At 41.5% G+C, this 21450-nt stretch overlaps 3 protein-coding genes across 4 annotated transcripts in view; all 3 read left to right on the top strand.

The window, feature by feature from the left end:
• On the top strand, positions 1-13346 carry riok2 (RIO kinase 2 (yeast)). 2 transcript variants are annotated; one of them, XM_008281999.1, is made up of 10 exons: positions 1-159; positions 1284-1422; positions 1522-1638; positions 2048-2223; positions 2372-2460; positions 2574-2765; positions 2864-2956; positions 3079-3498; positions 3734-3833; positions 4982-5517. In XM_008281999.1, the coding sequence occupies exons 1-10, from the start codon at positions 94-96 to the stop codon at positions 5141-5143; spliced, it is 1554 nt and encodes a 517-aa protein (XP_008280221.1). In that variant the 5' UTR covers positions 1-93; the 3' UTR covers positions 5144-5517. The 2 variants fall into 2 exon arrangements, with proteins under 2 accessions (XP_008280221.1, XP_008280222.1); XM_008282000.1 differs by lacking the exons at positions 3734-3833; positions 4982-5517 and adding an exon at positions 13177-13346.
• On the top strand, positions 6661-10311 carry LOC103357482 (protein limb expression 1). Its single transcript, XM_008282064.1, has 6 exons — positions 6661-6736; positions 7303-7508; positions 8395-8535; positions 8621-8716; positions 9724-9801; positions 9916-10311. The coding sequence occupies exons 1-6, from the start codon at positions 6661-6663 to the stop codon at positions 10309-10311; spliced, it is 993 nt and encodes a 330-aa protein (XP_008280286.1).
• The window catches only part of epg5 (ectopic P-granules autophagy protein 5 homolog (C. elegans)), a 21734-nt gene continuing 13613 nt past the window's right edge, over positions 13330-21450 (top strand). The window contains exons 1-19 of the mRNA XM_008281998.1: positions 13330-13415; positions 13850-14509; positions 14737-14997; positions 15090-15288; positions 15437-15573; positions 15665-15772; positions 16924-16997; positions 17142-17250; positions 18283-18397; positions 18477-18627; positions 18743-18904; positions 18994-19151; positions 19474-19625; positions 19946-20086; positions 20203-20364; positions 20448-20570; positions 20682-20944; positions 21040-21180; positions 21278-21422. Of these exons, the coding sequence (XP_008280220.1) occupies positions 13362-13415; positions 13850-14509; positions 14737-14997; positions 15090-15288; positions 15437-15573; positions 15665-15772; positions 16924-16997; positions 17142-17250; positions 18283-18397; positions 18477-18627; positions 18743-18904; positions 18994-19151; positions 19474-19625; positions 19946-20086; positions 20203-20364; positions 20448-20570; positions 20682-20944; positions 21040-21180; positions 21278-21422 (3315 nt within the window). The 5' untranslated portion in view covers positions 13330-13361. The remainder of the gene's footprint in view (positions 13416-13849; positions 14510-14736; positions 14998-15089; positions 15289-15436; positions 15574-15664; positions 15773-16923; positions 16998-17141; positions 17251-18282; positions 18398-18476; positions 18628-18742; positions 18905-18993; positions 19152-19473; positions 19626-19945; positions 20087-20202; positions 20365-20447; positions 20571-20681; positions 20945-21039; positions 21181-21277; positions 21423-21450) is intronic.

The following is a 21450-nucleotide window of genomic DNA, read 5'->3' on the forward strand; positions in this document are numbered from 1 at the left end:
CACGTGTGTTTACTAAGAGTGTGGAGAGCCGAGCTCAAAAACTATCATTAATAACACTTTATACACACTAACTGTTTGTGTGCCGGGTGAAATATGGGGAAGCTAAATGTCGTGATATTGAGATATTTATCTCGGGATGACTTCCGAGTCCTCACAGCGGTAAGTAACGAGCAAATTGATGGGTTTTGTCCCAGTTATGTTAGCCTGTGCTAGGCTAGCTTCGGTCTAACCCAGTGTCAGCTAACGTTACTGTACATACATCAGCCAGCAGCTCATCAACGAGCTGCCAAAGAGCTGCTTAATGATATGTATTAGTGCAGTCAACATAATGTCAGTGCTGTCATATGGTTAGTTAACATAACACAAATCACTATCATCAAAGATGTGACGTGCAATGTGTGTTTACATGCCAGGTGCTCTTACGATGTTGTGTATTTAAAGTTCAGAGAGAAAAAAGAAAAATTAAAATCAGTCATTTTAATAGTAATAGTAAATAAATTATGCCAGACAGACTTATCTTGTAGATTAGTAATGTAGTAATTAACCGTGCAAGTTTTCTTTTAGTATCCAAGCAGCAGAAAAAGTTGTAGCAAGTTGTTTTTGACCTAATTCACATTATGTCTCATTGCACTTTCTACAGAATGACTATTGCACATTTTGAGATAATGATGCTGAAACAATCTATTGTGCAGTCCTTCTTATAGGCATATATATGTGTGTGTGTGTGTGTGTGTGTGTGTGTGTATTGTATGGGTCACTGTAATCAATAGTCCTCTGCCTCTAAATCAACTTCAATGTTACAAATGTGGAGAAAATTTTCCGTCCACTTTCTGTGCAAAATTGTATTCCATAGTACAGCTAAAGCTAATACTAGACTAATGTTGGCTAACACTGTCTGTATTAGTCAAATCAATTAGCTGTCTTCCAAAGGTAGTCTTTCTTTACAAAATCTTTCTTGATCCAAAAAGTCCTGTTTGTGTTCCTTTGCTAATACAAAGAGAGGAATTTGTACCAAGTAGACTGTACCTGCATTCTCGCACAGAAAGTGAAATGTGTATTCTTTCTCTCGTCACTTACATGGGAGTTGTGATCAGATGAAATCTCTTCATTACCATAAACAGACGGATTGAGAACAGCCAGAATTGTTGTTGATAGCACATAGGAATAAGTCAGTATTGTGTGAAGTCAATTCATTTTTCAGCTCGGCAGCAGTTTTAGCACTTTTGCGGCAAGCAGGTTTGAATTTCTGCAGACTAACGATCATTTTATTTCTTCTCTTAAAGGTTGAGATGGGAATGAAGAACCATGAGATTGTTCCAGTAAGTCTCCTGTCCTCCATTGCGAGCCTCAAACACGGCGGCTGCAACAAGATCCTCAGAGAGCTGGTGAAACACAAACTGGTGGTCTATGAACGCACCAAGAGTAAGAAAACACACAGAAATATCACATTTGCCTCAGAAGTCACAATAGAGCCAGTGCATGTAGGTTATTATTTTAATGTGGTATGTGTGTTGATTTCAGCTGTTCAGGGCTACAGGTTGAACTACGGAGGATATGACTACTTGGCTCTAAAGACCTTGTGCTCCAGAGAAGTGGTATTTTCTGTTGGCAACCAGATGGGTGTAGGAAAAGAGTCGGGTAAGGAGAAAATGTCATAGGATTCAAGTTTTGTACTTCCACATTTTGGTAGACTGTGGCGATTTAGTTGAAACCAATAACATAGTACGAATATATTTATTTCTATAACTAGTCTCTGCTCAAAATCTAATAAACTTTAATGTGTTACAGTGTCACAAACCTGTTGTTTCATCAAAACATGTTTCCTCAAGAAGCCTTACGTGGTTCAAACTTGAGTTGTGGCAAAACATTTATTCTGACTCTCTTAATTACAACCATGAAGTAATATTAAGAAGGCTACTGTAGATAACTCCTCCAAAAGAAATAAAAAAGACTAAGACAGCAGTTTCAGTCAGTTTTCAGTTGCTTCATTCCCAGGATCAGCCTTTCATATTCATACAATATTTCCTTGTGTTCTCCTTGTGTGTAGATATATATATTGTGGCAGGTCCCAACGGAGACCAGTACGCTCTGAAGCTGCATCGATTGGGTCGCACCTCCTTCAGGAACCTAAAGAACAAGAGAGATTATCACCAGCACAGGAAGAACATGTCCTGGCTCTACCTCTCCCGTCTCTCTGCTATGAAAGAGTTTGCCTACATGAAGGTAATGAGCCAAATCAAAAGAACTATGTGGAAGAATGAATGGGAAATTAACTGTGTAGGAAAAAATGTCACCAGTAATTCATAAGATGTGCAGTAAGCATCCAGTTTTGTATTGTGGATCTTCTGAATTCTATCTTCTCTCCACCCAGGCGTTGTATGATCGAGGATTTCCCGTTCCCAAACCTGTGGACTATAACAGACATGCTGTAGTGATGGAGCTCATCAATGGATATCCTCTGTATGTAAACCTGCTTTTGTTATTTCTTGCTTTTCCACATTCCAGCAGTAATATTACAACCATCCCTCTGTCTGTTCCTTACACAGTTTGTGCGTATTGTTCCAATCTTTCAGGTGTCAGGTTCACGAGCTGCAGGATCCATCAGCTCTGTACAGTGAGTTCATGGAGCTCATAGTCAAGCTGGCCAATAATGGCCTGATTCATGGAGACTTCAATGAGTTTAACCTTATGTTGGATGACCAGGACCACATAACTATGATCGACTTTCCTCAAATGGTGTCTACATCACATCCCAATGCTGAATGGTTGGTCTCTCCTCTATAAAGTAAAAAATTAACAGTTAAAGTTACTAAAACATATAAAAGATGTACATGTTGTTCACTTGTCCAACCTCTGTGTTTAGGTACTTTGACCGAGACGTCAAATGTATCAGAGATTTCTTTGCAAAGCGATTCAATTACGAGAGCGAACTCTTTCCAACCTTTAAAGACATCAGGTAATGTTGCAAGTATCAAGTATGTTTTTTTAGTTTGAACAAATTACATTTTGAATTGTCCAGAGTTTTCAAAGTGAAAAAATAATTCTTACATGAGCTGTCTTCACTTTAAATTTCTACAGGCGTTCTTATTCTCTGGATGTTGAAGTCTCAGCCAGCGGCTTCACCAAAGATTTGGAGAGAGATGCTGCACTGCTACACCCAGCTGGACCTGAGGAAGATGATGAAGAAGAGGAGGATGGGGAGGATGACGAAGAGGAAACAGATGATGAAGCAGAAAGAGAAGAGGAGAGTCTGGACATGGAGGAATATAAACATGCAATGCTGGAACTGGAGGGACTGAAAGTCAGTGAAACACATGCAGACATTCAAGACCAGGAGGAAGAAAAGAGTGAGAACACGACAGAGGAGACTGAGACGACATCTCCAGCGAGAGGGGATGAAGAAACAAAAGAGTTCGAGGAAGAACTGAGGGAAGCAGATGATGAGTGCCCAGAGCTGACAGACCTTTCTGCCTGCAACAAAGAGTTTAAACCTTTCAGGTGAGCACACTGTAAAGTTAACACAATAAAACCTCTGAAATGAAGCCCTTTTAATTTAATGATTTTATGCTAAAATGCTGCAAATCAAGTACAGAGCCAGAATTTTACACACAGACAGTCATATTAAGCAGAATTGGGAAAAATGTGCAAAATTATGCAGTGACACTAAACTTCTGGGCTTTGTTGTGAAGTGTGTTGTAATAACTTCAGGGTGTTTTTTGTTTTTGTCCTGCAGAGACGAGGACAGTCTTCTACACATTTCAGAACACAGGAGGAAGAGGACAGACAGTGAGGGGACAGTGGGCAGCGTGGGGAGCTGCTCCACTATACCTGCAGTAAGTAAAATATAGACACACTGCAGTAATGTATTATACAGAGGCGATCAATGGTGGGAACAGAGGCTCCATTCCAGTCTCACTACAAAATACAAGCACTGCACCTCATTTGATCACTTGAAAGTACAAGGCTGCCCACTTAATGTCATACTGCTTTATAGAATGTCCTGTTTATGATCATATAATATTGACGTCCCGAATCATTTCTTATATAACCTGTAGTAAAACAGCCCATTTATTGCTATAGAATAATGTCATAATCCCGATTTTTGTCATAGCGAAATTCCCCAAAATTAATTCCAGGAATAACTTTTGCCTGATTAAAGTCATGGTTAGCCGATCGTTACGGCTCACGGGCCGAGCATTGCTCATGCGTGGCAGATTATCTCACCCCGGCTAGCCGCAGAAGGCAACGTGTTTGTTTGTTGATCAGTTACCTGCTCACCTGAGATCAGCTTCACTGAGTTATTCACACACTGTCTGGCATGAATTAGGGCCCATCAAAGAGAATCGCATTGTTACAGAGCATGTCGTCACTCATAACTGAACTGCTCAGCTAGTTAATCATGATAAGTTAATCCTCTGTATACCCACTAATTAAAGGAAATAACTTTTTGACGGGGTGGCTTTTTATACAGACAAAGGTGAAATTTCACTGAAGCAAAACCATAGAGCATCATTTGAATAAATGTTTCTTGATCTTCGAAGTAACTGTCCCTTTTATCTTGCGAAAACATTCCCATTTTGACTTTATAAACCCACGTTTTTCATCACATAGACACAATTTTCTCAGAGCTCTATCGTTGCAGACACTTCGATATGCTAATCGTGAAGCCCACTTACTGGAATATCCCGGATATAGTCATAATTCCATCCTGGACCAAGGGTATGATAATAAACGGGCAGCATTGTATGAATATTTGGACATTTTGCGTGACACTGTAGCATTCACTAGACACAGATTTTGACAAAAACTCAAAATGTCCTGTAGGTGTTGCTGAAGAGCTTTCATGTGGTGCTGGAGTTTGTAAAAGAAAGTGACTGGTAGCAGATGCAGCTTGTCTCCAGAGTGTTGTGTCTGGTTTGCAGAGACAGACATTGGTACATTGATCTGTAGTAACCTGCTGTTGTTGTTGTGTGCGGTGCAGGAGGTAGTCCGTCAGAAGGTGCGGAGGCAGCTCACCAAACAGCAGAAGGCAGCACAGAGGAGACGTCTGCAGAAAGGAGAGGCCAACTTGGTGACCAAGTCCAGGAGGGAGAACCAAAATAACATCAAGTCTAGCCTGGACAGTGCCTCCTTCTGGGGATAAATAGGACTGTCGTGACGGACAGATGGAATTCATGTCAACATGCTTTTTGTGTGGTTGACAGGCGTGCTGCATGGTGCCTCTGCTCCTTTGTCTGGAGAGTTGTAAACATGTGATGATTGATGGGGAAAAAACAAGAGAGTGTCTGGGCAACGACTCAACTGTTTTGTACAATCAGGAGGAAATCAAAGAGGAATTGCAAAACTAAGGTCACACTGAAGTGAACAGAACCATTTGTATTTCTTGGTGTTGCCTCCCCCACTTGGTCAAACAAATTGTTTTTCTATTTGAACTGCAAAAAATATCTTGAGTCTAATGTAAATATGGACTATTTAGTGTAATAAAATGCTATGATTAAACAGTTGATTCACAAGTTACTGCTAAGGTGTGTTTTCCTTTTGTTTTTCTTTTTTTTTAATAGTGTAACTTATCTGAACATGAAACAACCAACGCTGTGCTGTATGAAACATCAAGTTGAACACATTCTTGTAAACTGATATATTTGTCATGTCAACCTCCAATATCACTGCAGCAGAGGGAAAAGTGTGGATTAACTTGTTATTACTGAGGTTCATGCTCGGCCTGTATCTCTCTACTCCTGACAGAATGACTGATGTGGAATTGGATTCAAGATTGAAACAATTCAAAGAGAGCTTTTGTGTATCCTAAACTTATTGACTTTGAGGTCTCCAACTATTATACGTACACATGTATGTGGGAACACACCAGTACATTCATCGTGAAAAGACTCAGGAAATGGACTGGCTGTATAGACACAGAGCGAGGCACACAGTAGGAAAAGATGCGAGAACCTGGGAGCTAAGAAACCTTCAGAATTTGGTTAATTTATGTGTAAGAGGCTTTTAGAAAGCGGGTGAATTCAGACTTTAACAATGGCCATTCATAGTGAAGAGGTTGAATGGAGCTCGGACCGCGGGCTCAAATTTGAGTGGGAAGTCAAAAATATCCAACCCCCCACATTTCTTAGACACTACATGTTGGGTGGAATTGTCCTATTTGACGGCGGATGCTGACACGAAGAAGCATCAACCGGACCGGAACCAATCAGAGAAACAAATATATACACTGTGCTGCCTGATTCAACTTGGCAACTTTTTGCATGTCTTAAACTGTCCGGCTCAGTTCGGGGATTAGCCAGCTGCACAGCCCGAGGGGAGGGGCTCAGCATTCCAGCTCTGCACCTCTGTGTGTGTGCATGTGCAGAGGGAGTGAGGGGCCCTCTGAGCTAATTGGCAGTGAGAGTGACAAAGGTGGTCTGCTTCAAAAGAGAAACCCTGGTGAGATGTTCACACAGGAGAGGAGGAGGAGAAGGAGGAGGAAGGGCGTTTGAGAGGTGGAGAAAGAGCAAGTGGAGGCGCCTTTAGATTTGGAGTTTTCCATGTGATGTCCCCATCCTGAGCTGTGATGGCTGCTTGTTTTTAGGGACATGTGCTGGTATTCCCCCCTAAAGTAGGACTGAATGTGCTTGAGGCAGCAGTGGGACTAAACGCTGGGTGAGGATGAGCGAGGTGAAGGTGGACGAGAGCATCATGTCATATCTGTCACAGAGTGAGACTGACGCCGGCCCCAAAGACTGTGAGTAACTGAGAAATTTAGTGAGGCAGAAAGGTTCGTTTCTGCAAGTAATAGAGGCGTGTTTATTTTAGGTATGAAAGTCAAAGCGTTTGTTGTTACAAGTTAAAAACGCCTTGAACACAAACCTGAAAGTGATGCATTAAAATATGAAAAAACAAAACAGGCAGCTGATGGTCAGAACTTCGTTTGCTATAATACCTTCAACAAGCGTCAGTCAACTTTTTCCATGTGCCAAAAACTGAACTGCACTAACACAGGATCTATTTCAGGGTCAGATTTAGCTTAAAGTGTTAGAAAATGCTGATTTGTGTAAGTTATGAGGTGTTTCCCCTTCACTTAACTATACTTAAATAAACACTGTCTGGGAATGCTGATATATACACATGTCTAGCTTGTATATTTAGATTAACATTTACTCTCACAAGTCTCCTCTGAGTCAAACTTGACCTTTATGCTAACGCAGAAGAGTTTTTAGAATGTTTTAAGGAAATTAATACCGATGAACTGAGTCTACACTGATGAATGTTTTTAGCTGTCGGTCTTCATTGTGTCATCCGTGTGTGCAGTGAATGTGGTGGCCATCCTCCATAACTTCTGGGAGCAGAAGCAGACGGGTTCGTTAAATGGTTCCTCCAGTGGATCAGAGGGTTCTGGAGGGAACGCAGCCGGTCAGACGGAGAGTCTGCTGTTGTACGAATCTGCACCTTCTCCCGGTCCTCCGTACGTCTGCTACGTCACTCTTCCCGGAGGAAGCTGCTTTGGCAACTATAAGGTGTGTTTGTCATCATCGGTGAACATTTCTGCACTTGGTAGTTACTTTGACATGTTTGTACTTCCACAATGGCCCAGAATCAATTATCGTCAGTTTGCTATTGGAAGGAAAACCAACATGCACACATAAGGAACCAAAAGTAGGAGCAGAATAAAAAGTCAGGATTGTTTTTCTATAACTTGATGCTGATGATGTTCCTATTCTCAGTATATTATAAAAGTATAGAAAGCATGGAATCTGTTATATTAGCTGTAAATGTAATTAAGACAAGTCATCAGCTGTTCACATTAAATGTTTGCTACACAACATAAATTATACTTTTAATCATACTTCAAATCTACAATTGTTCTGCAGTTGCACAAAGTATATCTTAACGAATTTATGAACTCCAACAGCATCCTCATGTTTTTATATAAATTGTTTTTCTTAACAAAAGCATTTTAATGTTTGCTAAGATGTATCGAATCGACTTTCACATTTGTTGCTGGATGCTTAGAAACTATCTTGAAGGTCACCCACACCATCACACATACACACTTTAAGGGTTGTTTGACATCGATGTTGTTCAGTTGAAATCCCATGATGCTTCTCAATGGGTTCATTGTGACCCAGACAGCAGCCCCTCCCAGCTCAGAGGAGGCATGTGATTGGTTATCTGCGAATAGCTCTAATGTCTTAATCTCAATGGTGAATTGAGTTCTGATCCCATGATTAGCTGTAGTGAAGTGTGAAATCGTCATAAATGTTAAAGTGGGTATTTACAGACAGGACTTACAGACTCAAGTCAGTCAATTCTAAACCCACACGTATTCGTTGACCCTGAAATTACTGTTTGAAGCGACCAAATTTCCCATCTCTTTAAAAAATAAAATCTTCATGTTCTCAGGTGTGTGACACTCAAGCAGAGGCTCGTAGAGACGCAGCTCGCGTGGCTCTGATGAACTCGCTCGTGAACGAGCTGCCGTGTCGACGAATCAGCCCTCAGTTCATCAGTCAGAGTTTGCAGCAGGCAGCCAGAGAGAGTGCCGTAAGTGTAACCAAACGCAAGCACACAGTGTTGCACTTTATTCCTCTCAGCGTGAATGCTGACTTGCACTGTTCTCTGTGTAAAGGTCTGTATAGAAGATGCATGTGATTCAAGCACCAGCATAGGAACCTACAGCTTGTTGCTGAACTCCTACACTGGCAGGACCATGCTGGAGTTCCAGGTAAAACATGAAATCATTTTGCAGTAAAATAAATGCTGTCGGTTGATGTAGTTATCATATGACTGATATATTTAGTTCAAAGGTTTCAGCTTTGTGAAGTGGTATATTTATTAATGTGTTATAATTGAACCTAATTAGCAATGATTGAGCCAAACACAATAAAAATCACAACCAGTGGGTGGTAAATCTACTTTTCATTGGAATCATTACGCCCCTAGTCTGCTTTTACCTTTTCATCCCCATTCCTTCTCTCTCTCAGACCCTGGCAGGGAGTCGTGGTATGAAGCACATAATATTTCTACCTTTGTGTAAATAAGCACGTCTGCAGCATGGGGGTTATTAGCAGGAGGAAATGGGTTCATTATCATTCCTGCTGCTAAAACACAATTCATAGAGATGGAGAGCTTCCAAGTAACACACACACTATACACATGCACATCCGCCGAAATGTAGGCACACACATACGAAATCCTGCACACACAGCATCGACCATGAGGTATGCAGCTGTCCGTGGTTCGTACAGTTTATACGTGCAGTCGGTGCAGGAGGTATCGAACAGTTTGGCAATCAGGCAGACTCATAAACAAGTAACATAAGAAACTTTGTAAATAGGTCAGCAGGTACAACACAGACTTCAACCCCAGACAGTTTACGTGTGATGTTTTCCATCTGTGTCTCATTAGCTCAATTCTAGTTAATGTATAGTCTCTCTCTGTTTAACGCTAATGTCACTGGCTCCTAACACACGGCAGCTGTTCTCTCAGCCGGTGTTTTAAAAATCAGGCTGAAACCTGCCCTGTGCAGAAAGATTTATAATATCTTGTCAAACCAATCAGCCACAGTTTAGGTGTGGGTTAAAGAAATATTAAAATAATATGTTATCTTTGTCAGACTTACATACACTGATCTGGATGTTTGGGTTTGTTATTCAAGTCATTCCTCATGGGGCTGCACAAGACGTTCTCTCACTCACTCTGTGTCTGCTTCTGACCCTCATCTCGCTGCAGGAGATGATGACAATTTTCCAGTTGTTGCACTGGAACGGGACGCTGAAGGCTCTGAGGGAAAGGCAGTGCTCTCGACAGGTAAAGGTTTTACCAATTACACATCTCATTCCTGGTTACGGCAAACGTTATCAAAGCATCAGCATGTGTGTCTCTATACGGTGATAATTGCCTGTTTTCCTTCCTCCACCTCAGAGTGTGATTGCCTATTACTCTCAGCGAGGACTTGATGAGTACATGCGCAGCAGCATGGCTCTGGATTGGCTCGGACGGGAGCAGAGGTCGCCGGGGATACTCGGGGTGGAGCTGCAGGCGGCACAGAGGGAGCTGGTGTTGGCTCGCCGTCAAGGCGTAGAGCTGCGCTTCAACAAGGAGAAGACAGAGATCCTCAGCTTGGCTCTGAGCCAGGCGTACATTCACCACACACCTGAAGTCTTCAGCCAGGCGCCCGCTCACTCATACAAGCAAGAACAATTTCCATTACACACACTGTACAGCCAGGACACCGACGACGAGATAACCCCAATGTTCAGTCATTCACCGACTCTCCATAAGAACACAACGCAAACAGACTTTTGTGGCTTCAAATAACCTAGAATAGATAGAATAGAGACAATGGATGAAGTTGTCATATGGCTCAGTTAATGAATCAGTCCACGAATGTCGCCACTTAATATGTGACGTCTGTTACAGAGAACAGGATTTATCAAACGTTTTCAGGGTCATCATATTCTCAGTAAGAATATTACCGAAAGTTCAGCAATAATGTCTAATCTAGGTATATTATGTATTGTTAAGTGTGTATTATTAATGCTGTAACATTAATAACACTCTAACAACACGTGTAGTTTTATAGCTACAAAACGAGATTCAGTGTCTTTAACCACAAGTGGCACAGCATTTAAATTATTTAGCTCAAATATTAGCAGAGTAGTTACATTGTTACAAGGAACTTCTATCTGATTTTTGCATAAATAGCTGTTATAGTCTCACATTTTATATAAGCAAAGTTCTATTGCGTTGTTTTAGAAGTGTGATATGATACACAAAGTACCACCCCAGTGAAAATCAAGGTTTTATTTTACCATTTGGTGCTTTTTATGTTCTGGAAGGCATGTCATGAACTGAACAGAAGAATTAATGAAAAAAATACTTTATTCATCCCAGAAGGGAAATTCAATTGAAGCAGCTAAAGCCATGGCTTCGCATTTCAAACTCCAATATTGCAACTTGCAGTGTGTAACGTGGAGTCATTTACAGTGTCTTAGTTCAACTGGTGTGCTCGAGCTGCAGCAAACACCAGGAGTGTAAGAGACAGACGCAGGACTTTGTGCTGAGTTTTACATCTAAGTGATTTTAAGTCAGGGAGGGGTTATTTTTCACAGAAACAAAACAAAACAAACAAAAAAAAAACTTCTAAATATTTTACTTTACAGAATTTAGTTTTTAGGGTGTAATTAACGTCCAGAGAGGGACTTTTGGTCAATGTACTCCTGCCAAAAATATAATGCTTCCCCCAGCCTCCTGCCTTACTGTCTAACATGCCATTGTGTCAATTTTCAGTGAGCTGCTGGGTAGAAAATACAGTCCAGTTTAAATGTGTCAGGAAGATTAGAAGATTAGCTTATCATACAGTGTAGCTGGTCAGTTCAATTGCAGCTACTATTATAACAAGCAGCACTTACTATGTTCTTTGTTATAAAATGCAAAGAGGTCAAGAGCATTTGACTCTCTTGGATTTGGTTATGGACAACAAGTGAATGCATTTTAAAGGGAAAATGGTGAGTGTATCATTGTAACATACATTTCAAAATAAATGTTTTTTCTTGCTGTTACTTTGTACCTGTACTGAAGTCACATCCCATTGTTTCTTTATTCCAGCCTGTAATCCATTCAGGAAACTATACCTCATTGAAAGATACCATTACCGTAGGCCACTGTTGAGTTTACACAGGTGCTGTTGCATGCTAACTAAGTGCGTGCAGCTTGGTAGAGCTGGTAGTTCCATAGCCTACCTGGCAAGATGAAGAGAAAGTTCACAGCACATATTTGAAAAATAAATCTTGCTCTCGTTCAAAGTGATTTTTTTTTCTTTTTTGCCGTTTCTTAGAGTGATCTAAGGTAATAGGCCAATCAGAAAGTAAAAACTGTGATAGGAGTAATAAATAACTTGAAATTCTTCAATCTTGTATGGCTCAACAATAACAAAGCATCAAAATCAATATTGTTATGAATTGCTGACATGTTCTGGACTGTGACATTGCCATAAATAAAAATAAAATAAAAAATAAAAAACTCTTAGCATTTAGTATTTGGAAAAATATATATATATATTTTCACATTTTACTAAAAAGTGGCATCATGTAAACAAACTGGCTTTTTAAGGGTTTAAATTATGAAAATCAATAAACATTTGTTAGCTATGATCAGGACCACTCAATTTAACACAAATTTAAAAAAAGCAAAAGATACATAGAATATTAATACATAGTATTTTTTAACATTTTTGACACAGTCATTTTTGTCCTCTCTGGGCATGAGTTTGAGTTTGTACTAAAAATCTGACGCTGTATAGAAAATAATAATGTATGAGAATCTATGTTATTGCTAATCACTGACATATCCAGTACTGAGCTTAAGAAAAAAAATATCCCAGTATGGGAAACCAAATGAAAACAAATATTTTCCATGCATTAAATAGTTGTGGATAGTTTTTTCATTGAAAATAATGGTGAGATCATGTAAACAAAACTGATCAGGACTGATTTTTGTTGAAAAATGTACCCAGTAAAAGTGGGAAAAGATTTTTAGGTCTGCGTTTGTCTTTAAATTGACGCCCAAGTGTTAAGCTTAGTCGCAGATGATGTGATTATACATTAAGAATATTACAATAAGAATAATGATACCTTTCATTTCTAATAATGTACTTTTAGAAAAAATTGCGTATGATGAAGTTTGAACTCTCTGGCTCTCCGTAGAGAGGTGGAGTAGTCACGTGATCAAGGCTGATAGCGGAGTTCCTGGAACAAACAAAACAAATGACAGCTGAGCAGCGGACGGGGGCTTTCGTCGCCTGTCACTCGCTTCGACGGCTTGAAATGTTATTATGAGGCCGTGAACAACAATATGGAAAACCCAGAGCCGCTGGTGAATACATTACTGAGCAGAAATGTAGCGTAGCGAGCGAGCAGCTAGTCGTTAGCGTAGCTTAGCCTTTGTACAACGTCTTCAGTTGTGTTAGTTAGCCAAGTAGAGTTTCATCAGGAAGGATTGATTTCGTTTTCGAATAATGTATTTTCTGAAAACTATATTTACGTTAGGTGACAGGCTAGTTGTTGCTTTGCCTTTCTCCGTCTGCGAATTGTCTCTACGGCTCATAGACGACTGTTTTGTTTACATCCAGTGACAGTGTTTATCTTGACAACACAGTCAGCCTCTAGCTGCTTATCGCCAGAGAGACTTGGACACTTTGCTAGCTGTTCGAGCTACTTGTTGTTGTGCATATCCAGAATACATGATGACTGATCGATTTCGGCTGATCCGCTGTTTTCAGTTGATCGGCGTCGTTTCCAGCAGCAGGCTCCGTCAGCTATCAGTGTGATCTGAGTCGTGGAAAACGCTGATGTGAGCAAACGCTAAAAATGGAGGCGGTAAGACCAAAGAAGACCAAGTCAAAAAGCAGCGGAAAATCTCAGGTGATTAAATCAAGTTCTTTACACTGATTCTTTACCTTTGTTTGCTTTCTCCTCATGTGGTCACATGGGGGATGTGACCAGATAACATGTCTCAACAAGAATAGCCATGAGATAACAACAGATCTCTGCATTCTTTACGGAGTCAATGCACAGATAAACACTCTATTTATCTCACCTTTAGACAGCTTAGAGTATCCAGTTTAACAAACTTTTAGTGCTTAGAAATTAAGAATAAACTGAAAGACCAGCAAATTATAGAAACCTCACTTAACAGCCACGGATTCAAAAACAAAAGCTCCTTGTTTTAAAATGACAGAGCTGATTACAGACACACTGCAGATGCGTGATAATCCTTTTTCCTTTTTTTTCCACATTTAACTGTTGCAGAGGCTGAGGCAAACGTATGTCTGATTGTTGATATATGTTCTAAGCAGGTCAGGAAGCAGAAGCATGGGGAGGAAGACAAAAGAGCCTCAGCTCCCTCGGCTGTCTGTGATGAGGCCTCCACTTCTGGCTTCACTGACATCCCCCTCAGTCTGCCATATCAGGAGCCGGAGGAGGAGCAGCAGGACTCTGTTCAAACCCCTGAGATCACAGCACAGTCATTGGACCTGCCCTCTGAGGAGCAACAAACCTCCTCATCACAGACTTTATCCACATCAGTGTTAACTGAGACTCTACAGTCAAGTGTGAATTTGCCAACCGTGACATCACAAGTAACGGTGCATCTGACGCAGTCGGAAAAGGAAGATGAGGAGAATGGCGGGCTGGAAGCTCAGGGGACTGAGCTTAAAGTTGTGCCACAAACCACTGAGTTGAGAAAAGATGCACAGTCATGGACTCAGCCTTGTGTTTCAACTCACTTTGAGGTCCCGAGTGCCCCTGCACTGTACCCATCCCTCCCTACTCTGGAAGAGGGTCCTGTGATACAGCTCTGTGAAGAAGCTGTGAAAACTTGTGCAAAGGAACCTGCAGTGTTGGCACTTCCCGAACAGGAGTCTTCTCCTCCGAGTTTGCAGCCTCTGGAGTCTGTAGCTGAACTTTCAAGGAGCAAACTTTACCCAGAATTACCCAAGACAGCTCCAGAGATGCAGGTGAACTCATGCACCTTGAGATAACATTCAGTGAGACTATTGTAAGGTTATAAATATTATATTATGATAATGTAGTAGAAAAAAGCATAGTCACATGATCAATAGAAATCAACGGTCAATATTTCCCAGATCTGGTTAGGTTGGAAATATTCTTGGGGTCTTTTCTGTTGCCTTATATATATACTCTATGTTACATGTATTACATAGCTCGTGTTTTTCCTCCACAGCCATTCACACTGGAACAGCTGAGTGTCTGGGAGCCAGGAGGGGGCTTGAGAACATGGTTGGAGGGTGTTGAAGTTTGTGCCGCCCAGTTCTGCGCTCTCGCCCGACAAGAGAATCATGAACTGACTGAACTCCTGCAGAACTACTGGCGCTGCCGCAGACAGCTGACACAGTCGCACACACAGCTGCACACACAGTCGTCCGACTCCAAGAGCACACAGAATCGTCTCTGGAGCTTCAGAGATGAACAACTCACACTTCAGGTGCAGTTTTTGGATCAACTACTAAAAATAGAAAGTACACAAAGCTACAATCGTCCAGAGTTGTAACGGTTCTTAAAATGTCTTTCCTACAGGGTGTGTGTGCAGACCAGTCTAAGGTATGTGGATACCATCGCTTCCAGCAGGCAGATTTTAGTCAGAGTGTGCTGGCTGAACTGAGGAGACTGTTTGAGGCTTGCAGTGAGCTGCTGCATCAGAAGGTGGTGCTGCATGCATATACTGCTCTGCTGTCACGCCTACAGGTGGAGTCATACTTGTATCGTCTATTAAAAGGTGAGACACTTTAAAATGACACACGCCTTCAAGTAGCCATAACATGCCTGTTTCGAACATGCCTCTACTCCTGCTACTAATGTGTCGTTCCGCTTTTGTTAAGTTCGTACATTACATCAGCTTTGTCTTGTTTGTTTTTTCTTCTCAGATTGCTCTGGCAACCAAACGCAGCCTTGTTCTCTCCAGCCCCTGAAAGAGGCCATCAGTGTCCTTTTTAGCTTCACACGTAGAGTCCTTGATGACACACAGTTCCAGACAGACATCCATCACTGGCTGGACAGATTGGTATACACACAGTTCTTTTCATACTTCATGTCCCACTGGCCATGGCAATTTGTTGTTGTGAGTCTTCATGTGTTCCTGGTCTGCTCTCCAGGTCGCCGTCCTGTTACATGTCGGAGGGCCCGGAGAGCATCTTTACCTGCTGTGTCATCTTCTGTGCTGTCCTGCTGGGGTGGGAAAGTGGGCTGCACCCTTCCTTCAGGTTAGTTAAGCCCCTTTTAGATATACAGTCCTTTTTGTTAATCTGACAGCATCAGATCGTGTTGACTTCATGTCTGAATGAGTACCCTGGTCAATTTTCAATAAACCTTGGGATAGTATCACTTTCACCATGACACAACTGCATGAAGTTACATTAACAAATAGGCACGCACACGCACACACTTGAAGTTGTTTGAAGCAATTTAGGGTTTATTTTTTTATTTTTTTTCACAATCAGCACATGACAGAGGGTGCAAAAGACACAGTTTGAGTTTCAAAATCCTAAAACACCTTTCTTGTTCACTCTGCTCTACGATTTCACATTTGTTACAAACTGAAATGTCCATAAATCACAACGTGACAGCACTGAAGACAGAGTGAACGGCTTAAATAAATGATAATAATAAATGTAATTTCAAGGTTGGACAAAACGGAAGCTGAAGTTCAGTTTGTTGCTTCTAGTTAGTTGTAGGAGTCTTTGGGTTTGTTATATCTGCAGCCTCAAACAACAGCAGGATCATTTATCATGTGGCACAACAGCCGTAACTTCATAAATTACTTGGAAAGGATGTCTGGCATGGAGACAGGATCGGTGAAGTTCTAACAAGTCACAGTGTGTACTTTTCTTCACTTTAGACATGTGAGCTGTCACACAGAGTCACAGTTTATAACCTGGAATTAAATTATTTCTTACAAAGCTCCCATCTCAGGTTGAGTCCTGAGCTCAATCACAGCTGTTTTACTGTTTGTACAGTAGTATTTAGATTATCATCACACATGGACAGACTTTTCACTGTTTAGGAAATAACAAATACACTAGTTATTGCTATTAGTTATTTGGTTTAATTAACAAGGCATTATTTTAGGTTCACTCTTGTGTTTTTTATTGTATTGTTATGTATTATGCGTCAGTTGTTGCGTGACCTAGTGTGGCGTGCTGTGGCTCTCTCTGTCATTGTCGTATGTCTGAATGAAACTGTGAGAAACATTAATGTCAAAGTGACCTGTGACTGAAACCATAACTTTAACAGACTGAGAAAGCACAAATGTTATGTATCCATTGTCTAAAAAAAACTTTCGGCACACATTTTATTTTAATGTCAGTGGTTGTACATACACATAACTAGACTTTTTTAAAATTGTCTGCCCCAGATTCAACTTTGGGGGAACACCTGTGGAGTGCAGCAATTTATGCAAGCTCTTGCCATCTTAATGTCACCTGCCAGGTAAATATAGCAGTCTCTGTAGTAGTTACTCCTTCATATCTGCTGACTGTGAATCATGTACTCTAGAATTATACCTTTTGTTTTTGATGACAGTCCAAGCCATCTGTAACAAAATCCCATCTCCTTACTTGTGGCTTCTCCCAGACACCGTGCAGAGTTTCTGGGCCATATGAAGCCATGTGAGAGTCAGAGCTCAACAAGTTCTGGACCTGAGTCTGGCAACTGGACCCTAGTGGATGAAGGTGGAGAGGAGGTAAGTGTTGAGAGGCAATGACTGCAATTTGAGAAAAGAAACGAAACAAATGTTTTACAGTTTTAAAACAATGATTTATCTAAAGATGGCAGCTACATTTATATGTGGGGAAATTTCACATGTAAAGGTGGCGATTATAATCCAAAACACTTCCTGTTAAATTCAGCAGATATCTCCAAACAGTAGGCTTGCTGTGTGTTTAGTGTTTGTACACAGCACTGGCTCTGTAAATGGGAAACAAACAAAGTGGCTTGGACCTTTCCACACAACACTGTTCCAGATACAGATTTGTGGTCATGGTCCATTTGTGGACAGGAGGAAAGGAAGGCAGAGGGGAATTTGGGGGGATAAGGGGGCAGTGGGAGCAAAAGGGATGGTAAATCTGGCAAGTACCATCTAAATATGCTAACTAGCCTCATATCAACAAACTCTCTCCAGAATTTCCGGCTCTACCTTTAATGGAACTGAGCAATGTACTACTTTCTACGTACTGCTCCCACTGAATAATGTTTAAGTTGCTGTCTTTCAGAACACAGTGTCTTTTTTTGTTTTTATTTTCCTTCTCTAATTTCGATGCAGTTGATAATAAATGTGCAGTGTGTTTGTCTGTTCAGAAGTAATGCTGTGTCACAGACGATTGTAAACATGTAGACGGTGATTTTTCAAACAGAATGTTCTGGTCTTTGTTCTGATCGGCTGAGTCACATTCAAAGCTGCTGAGAAAATGTGCTAACTTGTCACCTCTGACCATTTAAATATCAGTCTTGTGGCTTGAAACCACCACTGCTGTCAGTATTAATGTGTTGCCTAGGAACCGCTTTGTTTTCAAAACCTTCAAGATTCATATTAGGTTCAACTTATATTTGCCATTCACATTTTTTTTCCTTTTCTAGTACAAAGAGCTGTTGTCGCTCTTTTATATAAAAAAACAAGTTGCCTTGAGAACTGAACAAATGTTTAATAGATCCAGTCGGGACTTCTTGTACAAGTTACTCAGCGTTTAACTGCGTTGTCCTGCTGTTCTCTGTGTAGGATGAAGATCCAGAGAGTAGCTGGTTGCTGCTCTGTGAGGAGGATCTGATCTTACTGCTCACCCAGTTTCCATTCCAGCATCTCTACTCACACATGCTGGGGATGAGCAAGCAGGGTAAGACAGTGTGTCGGTCCTGTCTGCCCTTTGGTTTGTGTCACTCACAGTATGAACTGACAGACCACTCTGTTTCCAGGTGTGTATGAGCCTCAGGCCTGCTCCAGTCAGAAGATGATGCGTGTGTTTGCTTTTGCTTCCTCACTCATTGAAATTCTGGCTCTTGGCTTGCAAACCTACAACAGAGCCCGATACAGACAGTTGGTCAAACGAATAGGACACATCATACGGTCAGTGCTCTCATAATATCAGCAAAGTCTATATGCGCACACTTCTTCGGCCAAATCTTTATATTTGCATTGCATTACCTAAAATGCCATGTTTATCTCCTCTGCTTTCCCTCAGAATGACAGTGTGCTATGTCAGTGATCACTGGGCCCAGTACGTGAGTGTGACTGATGCAGATGGATCCAGCTCACATGCACACTCTTTGTCTTTGGACAAACTGCAGCTGGAATATGATCATCTCTTTCTCAGAGCTGTTTTACATGTGCTCAGAAACAAAAGGTGAGCGATTGGCCCAAAGTTTCCATCTTAACTGGAAACTGTTTATGTTACAGGCCTTTATATTTATTTGATGTGTTCCTCCCTCACAGGTTGGGCATTTGGTTGTTTATGTCTGAGATGCCATATGGGACTTTGTCCAGCTCTATGCTGTGGAAGGTCCTTTACGTTATGCAGCGCGCAGAGACAGCAGGACTAGAAACACTCAGCGTTTCTAGTGACACACACTCCTGCATCGAGGCTCTCAGAGGTACCAGTTTACACACTTAATCTGCCCATAATATTATCTTTCAAACACTTAGAACTAGCCCAAGCATTGCAATAATGTTTAGATGTGGCCATGCAGTTTCAATATATAAAATTTGATTGTTATCTTAAACGCAATTTTTAAGGCACTTTGAAAAACAGCCAAACACTTTCGATTTGAACTCTTCTCAAACGATTTAAACTCTGATGCATTTGGCAGCTTTGCTGTTTTGGGATTTTCAAACCAGACATAAACAAGTTGTATCATGTCATTCTTCTCAGTCTGGAGTTGTCATCTTGATTTTTCCTGACTGTCTCTGTTACAGACCCAAAGCACCAGGACAGGTTTGAGCAATGGCTGTGTGAGGTGAACAGCTCTGACGGCATCTCCCTCCTCACTGCACTGGCACACATGGCGACGCCCACTCAGCACTCTGACCCCGCATTCATCACCACCATCACTCTGCTGATTTACCAGGTATGGGAAGGCACAAAATGAAATACTGGAAGAGATTAATAAAATAAATGCTGTTTTTACCTATTGTATTTTATGTGAAATACACATATAAAGTACACTGGCTAACCTATGTTATTCTACATTTGACAATCTGATACATTTTTTTAAAAACTTGATTGGAGTTTTGTTTGTAACTACATTGGATTTAATCATTTCTACTAAGTGTAGCATAGAGAAGTATACATTTTAAAACTCTGGAAAAGTGCCATCATCACCCCTGGTTAGATTACATACAGTGCCTTCCTTGTCGTTTGACATCCCTTTTCTTATTTTTGCTTCAGGTCTCTTATGTGAGTGTGTCAACCAGAGAAACTTACTCCAAGGTGGGAAGGGAGTTGCTGGCTGCCATAGCAACAGCCCATCCCTATGTTATCTCTGTGCTCCTGGAGAGACTGAGAGAGACCATACAGACTGTAGGAATGGTTGGTACTGTTATTCCATTAAGATCTTAAGATTTCACCTGCAGTTAGTGTGTCATTAATATATGTGTAGTTTGCCGTATGTCAAACTCTTTGTTTGCGTGTTTTGTGCGTATTAGGTGGCGCTGTACTTGTGTAAAGAGCTGCCTCTGAACCTGTGGCAGCCACGGCCAGAGGAAATATGCGTGATTGGAGCCTGGTTGCTCCAGAATCCTCTCTCTGCTGTGGAGAACCGGTTGGCCTGTGTTATCCTGGAGGGTCTGAACTGGGGCTACCAGCAGGTAGTCACGGGCTCATTAAATATTGTGTTTCCAAAACCACCACAGTTGTGAGTTTGTCGTTAAATTCCCGTTTTGCCTTGCAGGATGGCTCTTTGGCCCTGTCTTCATTTCTTCACAGTGAGGTTGCTCTGCTGGTCGCTGAGGCCTATCAGAAGTACCTCACAGACAAACCGTACAGTGGCCTCATATCAGAGGGAATCAAACAGGTGACACTTTGCTCACAGACGTTCACTGTGAACCATCATGGCTTCATGACTTAAATTCAACCTAACTTTGCGTGTTGTTCCATCTTCCCCTCTCTTAACTTCTCCCTTCAGGTGTCTTACCTCGCCAGTGTCCTTCGTTTGGGTGTATCTCCTGAAGCATCCTTTAGCCAATGGGCATGGCAACTGTTGCTAAGGCTGAAGCTCCATGGCAATGCACAGAACAATAAAGGAGCCTGGGCGGTCCCTGCTCTGGCATCAAACCCACCTCCAGAGCTTACGCACACTCCTAGTATGCACTCTGTTCTGAGAGCTGTAAAAGCAGGCATCCCTATTGGTTGCTACCTGTCCATTGCCATGACAACAGTGGGACATAGGTTTGTACTCATACATACAAACTAAATATTTATGCCTTATTTGCCCATAAAATTTGAATTAAGTAATTCTCAAGTGGTTTTTCTCTGTTTTTCAGTCTCGAACATTTCTGTACCGACGGAGTCGGGTTGTTGAAAAGTCTGATTCAGTCTCGCCACCTGAGAGCTGCCGTGCACCTGCTGGATAACATCCTACCCCCGACCTATCCTCTCAGTTACTACCTGCTCAACAACGCTCAGTGAGCAACGTTCATCCTTCATAAAGCATGTTGAAGCTGCAGATCTTCAACACTAACTTGTATTCCTTCGTCTCTCGTGTCCTTCTGTTAATTCCAGGTTTGTAAGTTGCATCCAGTTGTTCTTGCAGTACGACAGCGTGTGTCCTCAAGGTGTGACACAGCAGGTCACACACCGAGTAGCACCCCTCCTCACTGGAACCACCTATGGAGACAATGTCCGTCTGCTGAACAGTGTCATCCAGGTACATCGTGAAAACTTTACTAATAATT

Source organism: Stegastes partitus, unplaced genomic scaffold (genome assembly GCF_000690725.1).
Source record: "Stegastes partitus isolate 25-593 unplaced genomic scaffold, Stegastes_partitus-1.0.2 Scaffold255, whole genome shotgun sequence".
In the NCBI taxonomy this organism is placed as follows: domain Eukaryota; kingdom Metazoa; phylum Chordata; class Actinopteri; family Pomacentridae; genus Stegastes; species Stegastes partitus.

What these genes read in the sequence shown, in the direction of transcription:
- riok2 (XM_008281999.1), top strand. Translation starts at nt 94, where the DNA reads ATGGGGAAGCTAAATGTCGTGATATTGAGATATTTATCTCGGGATGAC. An exon ending in ACTTCCGAGTCCTCACAGCG is followed by an intron (nt 160 to 1,283) that starts GTAAGTAACGAG and finishes CTTCTCTTAAAG; the next exon opens with GTTGAGATGGGAATGAAGAA. An exon ending in AAAGAGTTTAAACCTTTCAG is followed by an intron (nt 3,499 to 3,733) that starts GTGAGCACACTG and finishes TTTGTCCTGCAG; the next exon opens with AGACGAGGACAGTCTTCTAC.
- LOC103357482 (XM_008282064.1), top strand. Translation starts at nt 6,661, where the DNA reads ATGAGCGAGGTGAAGGTGGACGAGAGCATCATGTCATATCTGTCACAG. An exon ending in AGGCAGCCAGAGAGAGTGCC is followed by an intron (nt 8,536 to 8,620) that starts GTAAGTGTAACC and finishes CTCTGTGTAAAG; the next exon opens with GTCTGTATAGAAGATGCATG. An exon ending in AAAGGCAGTGCTCTCGACAG is followed by an intron (nt 9,802 to 9,915) that starts GTAAAGGTTTTA and finishes CCTCCACCTCAG; the next exon opens with AGTGTGATTGCCTATTACTC.